This window comes from Hydra vulgaris, chromosome 10 (genome assembly GCF_038396675.1).
Source record: "Hydra vulgaris chromosome 10, alternate assembly HydraT2T_AEP".
Taxonomy (NCBI): Eukaryota; Metazoa; Cnidaria; class Hydrozoa; order Anthoathecata; family Hydridae; genus Hydra; species Hydra vulgaris.
This window is the reverse complement of record NC_088929.1, coordinates 21,631,432-21,640,027: the sequence shown is the minus strand read 5'-3', so window position 1 is coordinate 21,640,027 and position 8,596 is coordinate 21,631,432. Positions and strand designations below refer to the sequence as shown.

Sequence of the window (8,596 nt, the reverse complement as noted above, 5' to 3'; positions counted from 1 at the left end):
GAACGCTATAAGTTAACAGAGGTTCTTTTGGTTTTGATGAAAGATACCTCATGCATGCTTCTCACTTTTTGATTAACTGTTCAATTTGGTCATTAACCTGGCCAGACCAATTTGGTTCAATTTGGTCATTTAGACCTCTTTTCCATTCCTAAATGATCTTCGTGCAACTTTGAAAGTATTTCTTTTCGCATACTAACTGGGATTATTATTTGGTTTTTATACATCGAGATTCCATTAATTTTAACTATTTCATCTTTAAAGTTCCAATAAGGGTCAAAATTTGTTGGATAATATTTTTTTGAATTTGGCCATCCAGAAACTATACTATCTTGTAGTTGTTGTAAAAGTTCATCCTGCTCAGTTTTCTGCCTAATTTCTTCTAATCAACTCTCTGTAGCCGGCATACTTTTAATTATCGAATTAACGTATGTGTTCAGATCATTTTCTGCAATTTCTTCATCCTCTGTAGGTTGCGATACAGGTGCACGAGACATTGCATCAGCATCCGTAATTGACTTGCCAGCAACATGTTTTGCAGTAAATGAAAACTTAAAAATTTTTTTTTTTTTAAACATCTTCGCTTCCAACAAGGCTGCAAGCAGCCACTAATTAAAATTGGAAGTTACTGAAAGAGAAAAGATGAAGATTGTAGAGCAAGATAACGATTGACGGACGACTTAAAAGATTGCAAATTATACGAATCAGGAAAGCAAGATGAAGGAAGCGAATTCCAAAGAACTGATGTACAAGGAAAAAAACTAGACGAATAAGCATTTTTGGAGCACTTAGAAACAGTCACAGAAAAAAGATAAGAATTGAATGACAAGTAACACTAGAATGAACTTTAGTAGATGGCACAAGAGACGCTAGCTCTTTAGAGCAGTGCCCATTATAGTATTAGTAGAAAAGAGAAAGAGAAGCAACATTACATTACGACGATGTGATAATGGTTGGAGGTTGACTGCAAGAGCAGGTCCAACTATGTCTACAATGCGTTATTGCACCTTGTCTAAAAGAGAAAGGGCATCATTAGAAGAACCGCCCCAGATATAGCAACATTCCATACAAGGCCGGGTTTGGGATTTATAGATATAGAGAATAGAATCCGAAGGCCAAGGATAGAACCTTGAGGAACCCCTGAAGTTACAGAATAAGAAGAAGAGTGCACCCCCATGTTACTGCTAGCATTTCTATTTCGATTGGATAATAATTTTTTTCCGATGTTGTCAAAAATTTAGATGCACAATCAATTGGTTTGTATACCCCATCGTGATTCTGATAAACAGCTACACTAAGCCCGTTTAATAAACTTCCATCTGTTCTCAATTTTATTGGTTTTATCACATTATAGTGAGCTAAAATTAGTGGATTTTTAAACTTTTTTTTATCTCATCGAATGCTTAAGTATGATTTTCTTTCCATACACGTACCGATTCTGAACTTAAAAGGTTCTTAAAATCTCGCAAAGGTTGAGCTAGTTTAGCGAGTAATGGATTAAATTTTGATAGCTGTTGAGCCATACCTAGGACACTACGCAAACCTGTAATATTTGTTGGTCTCGGGAAATTTTGTACTGCTTCAACTTTTTTGCTCAGAGGTTTCACACCCTCTGCTGAAATTTTATGTCCTAAAAATTCCACTTCAATTTGATTAAATACGCACTTTTCTAAATTAAGGACAACTCCATGTTCTGCAAATTTACTTAGTGTAACTAGATTTTCATTGTACTCATTTTCTGTGTTTCCAAAAACTAAAAAATCATCCATACTTTTTACGACTTCTTTAAGACCATCAATTACGTGATCCATTTTTTTACTTAAGATTTCTGGAAGCGATGTTAACCCAAATGGACCTCTTGTTGGGCAAAAACGACCAAAAGGTGTGGTAAACGTACACTTTAACTGAATTTCCAAATCCATGGATAGTTGCCAATATTCTGAGTAATCATCTAATTTAGCCATATATTTACACCCTTTACTAGTAGGGCCAATGTATCATCTACACCTTTTAACTCATAGAATTCGCGTTTTGTATCTTTTTTTAGTTGTGTCAAATCGATATATATGCAAAATTGTTCACTAAGTTTTTTCACAACTACAATAAGGTGACACCAGTCAGTAGGTTGATCTACTACTTTGATAACAACTATTTTTTACATACGTTCCTGTTCTAACTTTAATGGTTCTAGAAGTGGGAACGCTACATGTCGCGGTGCTCCAATATGGTATGGTGTCACACTTTCACGTACAATATGCAAAGGGTCACCTTTAATTGTTCCTAACCGATTGAATACTGAAGGAAACTGTTCCTCTACGTTATTTTTGGTTATTTTAATCATACCACAAATAAATTCTTCAGGAATGTCTATTCTGACTTGGTTAAACTTTTGTAAGGCAGGTTTACCTAATAAAGCAGTTTTCACATTCTTACAAACATATATGGTAATTAACTCACAGCTCTGACCTTTGATTGTAAATGATTCTTGGAAATATCCTAAGCAATTTAGTGGTTTATGATCAAGACCTAATAATTATCTGTTACCTGGGGCGGACGCAGGTTTTTAATTTACCCCGTCAAAAAAAAAGCGCCTTACGTCATGTTGTAAGTGACGCAACTACGCCCACAAGGCAAATAAAAAAAAAGGAGGTTGACTGGAGCAAGGGCGGATTCGCACTATGAAGTGAAGGTGGAAGGGGAGCAATCTTTTTGATTCCGACGATCTAGACCTTCGATTTACAGGTTTAATAATTTTTAATGCTGGCAAGCGCAAAAAATAGAATTTGCACTACACGAATTTCATGTCACTTTAGAACAGTTTCCTAAATCTATTTACTTAGGAGGGAAGGGGGCAGTGGCAATCATTTCAATAGTCTCCCCTATATATCCCTTTAAATCTTCCTGCCATTGGACTGGAGGATTTAAAGGGATTTTCTTTCTATTGCAGTGAGAAGCTCATATCTTAGCTCTTCATAGAAACTTTTTTTAAAAAAAAGTGTTTTTTATTAAAAGAGTATAAAGCTGTAGATTCTTTTCTACCATTTTGGTATAACATATTACAATAATAAATATATAAACCAATAAATGACTGTTTCACCCAATATCTGGGCTCATCAGCATGTCTAGGAACATATTTCATTCCAGACATGGACAATCGGAAAAAGAAAAAATTAATAACAGAAAAGAGAAAGACACAAATACAAATAGATTTATATAAATAGCCAAATAAAAGGTTATGTATATTTTTATAATACAAGATTTTAAAAAAAAGTTAAACTAAGTTAAACTTTAACAACAAGAAAGAAGATCATTTTTGATCAAATGAAAAGAAAGGTAACAGTTTTTAAAAACAATTACAGTAAAAAACTGGTTTAAATGGCATAAAAACTTAAGAAAGTTATTAGGTTGATTGAGAGAAAATTTATTTAGCAGCATAAACACTAATCATTGAAATGAAGTTGTCAATTTTTTATAGAAAATCTGTTAATAACATTATCAATACAAGAAACAATTTTTTGATGGATAAACATTAATGCAAAACCGTTAAGTCGATCTTCTGACATTGTTGTTCTTGTATAGCCTTTTCACATTAAGTATCTTTAAGCTATATTAATATTATCAAATCCAGGAAATCATATTGATTTAAGAGTTCAGGGCTCGAATTAACGTAAAAAAATCTAATCGCGATTTTTTTATTGCTCATTACTTCTCCTCCACTCCCGCCGGAGGGGAGGGGGCATTATTTATTTTAACTTATTTATAATAACATATATAATAAGTCTCATTTTTGCATAAAATGACATAACATTTACATTCAGCGGTTGTAAAGTAGCTTTAGTTATAATTTACATTATTACTATTATTATATTGCATTAAATCTAACGGCTGTATTTTTGAAAATCAATGAACTTGATATAATAATAATAATAATAATAATAATTATTATTATTATTATTATTATTATAATGTATTTCGCCGATAAGAAAAGTTTACAAGTTTATGCAATACAAATATATAAATACATGGCTGGGGCAAGAAGAAGACAATTTCTGTCTTATCACCAAGCCTCTTTAAATAAAAATGTCAATAATAAAAATACAAAACAAAGTAACTCGTTAAATAAACGTTAAACAAAACGTTGCGTTAAAATAAAATAACGATAAATAAAAACTAAAAAACATTTTACGCTATATTACAGTGTAATATATCCAAAAGTATACGAAGATTTTTTAATTAAATTATTTTTTTCCTAACTGGTTTTAGATTTATAAACCTTTTGAATTTAAATCATAAAATAACAGATAATACACGAACAACAAACAAACAAACAAAAAAAAAAAACATTTTTTAAAAACATTTTTAGTATCATAATGTGTCTTTTATATATGAAAAGTTTATTATATCAGATAAAAAACAACGTCATAATGTACAAATTGAACTGTATATAGAATATATATTTAAACCATATTTATAAAGAAATAGACAAACGTGATTACTCCTAATCAAAGGCTTCAGAAAAATTTTAATTCGTTGTCATTTATTAAAAGCTTTTGCTTAAGTTTGTTTTTAAATTGTTTAATAGAAGAAATAGTTTTTAACTCATTATTTAATAGCATGTTCCATAGTTTAGGACCTCTGTAAGCAATTGAGAACTTAGTAACAGAGTAATAGGTTTTAGGTTGAACATAATTGTTTTATGAAAATCGTGTTGGGTATAGATGATTTATTTTTTCCAAAAAAGAGTTAAATAAAATAGGTGCTATTTTTTTATTAACTTTGAGCATAAAAATAAGAATTTGATAAAGATTTAGTTAAAATACGTTGAGAATATTAAATTTAATGAATAGAGGTTTAGTGTGTGAGAAACGATCTACATTTCCAATAATTCTTAAAGCGTGCTTTTGTTTATTTAATTGTTTATTTATTTTAGTTACGTTAGTGCTACACCAGACAACGTTTGCATAACTTAGGTAGCTATGAATAAATGAAAAATAAATGTATTTTAAAGAGGCTTGATTTAATAACTGCTTAGCTTTGTAAAGTAGACCAATATTTTTCGAAATTTTATTTTGAATTATATTTATGTGCTCCTTCCAACTCACATTTTCATCAATAACAACACCAAGAAATAACAATGAACGCTCTCTTATTATACAAGAGTTATTTGCAACTAAAATTGGAAGATTTAATGGGATGAGTCTCTTTTCATGAAGACGATGGAAGAAAGTATATTTTGTTTTTTTTATGTTTATGGATAATTTATTTGCTATAAACCATTCACTTAGTTTTGCAAGCTCTTTGTTTACTGTTTCAAATAAAGAATTAATATCCTTATCAGAATAAAATAAGTTGGTGTCGTCTGCAAATAGGATTGAATTTAAGATACATGAAAATTTATTTAAGTCATTTATATAAATGAGGAATAAAAGGGGCCCTAAAATTGATCCTTGTGGGAGCCGCAGGAAATTGTCGCTAAATCCGTTTTACCATCATTAAATGAGATGTACTGTTTCCTGTTTGCTAGATAACTTTTAAACCATGCTAAGTTAAAACTTATGATACCATAATTTTTAAGTTTGTGCAGGAGAATATTATGATCCACCGTATCAAAAGCCTTACTTAGATCAATAAAGACGCCTAAAGTAAATTTGTTTTCATCAAAAGCTTTACATGTTTCGTGTACTAGATGAATGATTGCATGATCGGTTGAATAACTAGATTTGAACCCAAATTGTTTATCGTAAAGAATTTTATTATTAGTTAAAAAAGAAAACAGTTTGTTATACATAACACGTTCTAAAATCTTGGAAAAGCAGGTAAGAATTGAGATTGGTCTGTAGTTTGAGACATCAGAAGGATCACCTGTTTTATAGATTGGTGTAACCTTTGCACATTTTAAGTTTTCAGGAAAAACTCCGTTTTTTAAAGATAAATTAAAAATGTGTAAAAATGGTATTTTTTTAAAACTTATTGATTTAATAATGACAATACTACTGACATCATCAGCACCCGAACTTTTATTAGGTTTTAGTAAAGAAACTGAGTTTAATAATTCATCTTCTGTAAGTTCATGGTTAGACATGACAGATTTATTTGGTGTTAGGTATGAACGAAAGTTTGTCTGAGATGGTCCTATTTTAGAGGCTAAATTCGAACCTACATTAACAAAAAAGTTATTAAGTGTTTCTGCAACTAATGATTTATTTACAATTAAGTTATTATTAATTTTAAGATTAGTTGGAAGTGCATTTCGGTCCAGATTTTTCTTGCCAAATACCTCTTTAATAATACTCCATGTTTTTTGTGTACTGTTGTTTTTCTTTAATTTTTCAGAATAATAGTTTTTTTTTTAAGCGTTTTAGAACAGATTCAAATAAACGTTTATAACTTTTATAAGTAGTTTCATTTACCAAAGTTCTTTTTTTAAGAAACTTACAATATAATTGTTGTTTAATTTTGGAAGATTTAAGGATTCCCTTCGTTATCCATGGGTTTAAAAGCGTTTTCGATTTGACTAATTTAGTAATTTTAGGGAATGCTTCATTTTAATGAGTAAGAAATTCAGTTAAGAAGATAATTTTTGTATTGATAAATTCATTAGTTATAATTGACGTTGCACTACCGCTAGTCACACGCGTAGATTTATTTATTATTGGAATGTATCCACTTTGAAAAATGACATTAAAGAATTTATTCGTTTGTTTATTTACGTCATAATCCAAAATATTAAGGTTAATGTCACCCACGAAATAAACACTTTTATTCAAATTCAATTTATTTTCAATTAAATTTTTAATGTGATCTTTAAACGCATTAATATTTCCTGATGGTGGTCTGTATAATGCATGCACGACAATGTTTTTGAGGCTTTATTAATGATTTCCACACATAATGACTCATAATCATTTGTGATTGAACTTAAATTTGAATTAAATTTGAATAATAATGAATTCTTAATAAACATACATAAACCCCCGCCTTCCTTGCCCAGGTCTCTAATTTGGTGGACTACATTGTAATTGGGTATTTGGAAATATGAATCGCTCTCAACATTTTTGTCTTGACACCATGTTTCACTAAGACAAATAATTTGAAAATTAATTTTAATTTTATATAGAAACTGTTTTAATGATTCAAAATTTTTTTTTAAACTCCTAATATTAATATGAAGAATTGAAAATGAGTTATCATCCATTCATTTGGTAATGTCTTTTGAGTATGGGTTATAATATAATGGGCTAATATTTTTAATTAGTTCATTATCATTATAAAAATTAATATCAGGATCAGAATTGCGATTTAAAAGGATTGAATTTTTAATTTTAAATGTTTTAAATTCAAAGTTTGACAAATCAGTTTCCTCAGCCATTTTAAATAAGAGTAATTTTAAGAACCAAAAAATATAAAAATTTAAAGAATTTAATTGATGGCACTCGTTTTCCTAAATTCCTTTATAATTAATTTATCATATACAACAATACAATATTTACCGTTTGTCCTGTGCAACTTTCTCTCTTCAAAAAGCTTTTTCCGTATCAACGCTGTTTCAATTGAATAATCTTCGTTAATAAATATTCCGGAGCCTTTAAGTTTGTTCGCATTTTTTAGTATTTTTATCTAATCTTTATAGTCAAGTAGTTTTATCACAATTGTTCTTGACTTATTTAAATCAGGTTTACCTGTCCGATGGGCTCTTTCTATATTTACTCCAGTTACATTAAGTTTATTTTCTAGTAAGTTTTGTATTTTAGTTTCAGAATCATCCCAACTTTCTGAATCGTTTTCCAAAATTCCTTCGAAACGTAAATTGTTTCTTCTTTGGCGATCTTCAAGCTGTCGAATTTTAGTTTTATCTTCATTTCCTAAATTAGAATTCAAAGAAATCTTTTTCTCTAGGTCGATAACCTTTTTATCATGGCAATCTTGTGTAAACGATAAACTCTCTTCAATGTCTTTTTGAACTTTTTCATAATTCATCAACTGCTTTTTTGTCAAAATAAGTTCCACTTCCCTGTTTTCATTTTCTTTTGTTAAAGATTCGCAAGTGTTTTTTAGTAAAGTAATATCTTTTTGTAATACGTCGATTCTATTACCGCTTATCAGTTTAAAAATATCTTTTTGCTGTTTCTTAAACATCTCTTGAAAAATTTCTCGTACTAACTTTATTGAGATTTCGGAGTCTTTAAATGCATCCATGTTATTAATAAAGAAATATAGTTTAATAATTATTAATTATATAAATACTAAGAATTAAAAATACTGCAATTTATTTCCTTTAAAATTATAGCGCTTGCAAAAACACGTCTGTTCACCACAAAAAAAACTTTTGATTTTGATAATCTTCTTTTAATTATTTCATTTTCTATTTTATTTACATATTTTAAACTGTTTAAAACAACTAGAATATTTAATTTTCTATAAATTTTTAACAGTAAAAAAATTATTTAAAACTCTAACAAAACAATCTATAGATTTAAAACAGTTATAAAAAACTATTAAAAATGACGAAAACAATATCGTGATAAAATGTTAAAAATTAACATTTTCACAAAAACCCGCACAATCACAATCAAGAATGCTAATTAAATTCTTATAAAGT

General features: G+C 29.1%; 1 protein-coding gene across 1 annotated transcript; it reads right to left on the bottom strand.

The window, feature by feature from the left end:
- Window positions 1-2,152: 2,152 nt before the first annotated feature.
- Window positions 2,153-8,193, bottom strand: LOC136086214 (uncharacterized). Its single transcript, XM_065808498.1, has 3 exons — window positions 7,677-8,193; window positions 5,617-6,153; window positions 2,153-2,403 (listed from the first exon to the last, which is right to left on the bottom strand). The coding sequence occupies exons 1-3, from the start codon at window positions 8,191-8,193 to the stop codon at window positions 2,153-2,155; spliced, it is 1,305 nt and encodes a 434-aa protein (XP_065664570.1).
- Between the last annotated feature and the right edge of the window lie 403 nt (window positions 8,194-8,596).

What these genes read in the sequence shown, in the direction of transcription:
- LOC136086214 (XM_065808498.1), bottom strand. Translation starts at nt 8,193, where the DNA reads ATGGATGCATTTAAAGACTCCGAAATCTCAATAAAGTTAGTACGAGAA. An exon ending in AGAAAGAGCCCATCGGACAG is followed by an intron (nt 6,154 to 7,676) that starts GTAAACCTGATT and finishes TTGTTAATGTAG; the next exon opens with GTTCGAATTTAGCCTCTAAA. An exon ending in AGGCGTCTTTATTGATCTAA is followed by an intron (nt 2,404 to 5,616) that starts GTAAGGCTTTTG and finishes CTGCTTTATTAG; the next exon opens with GTAAACCTGCCTTACAAAAG.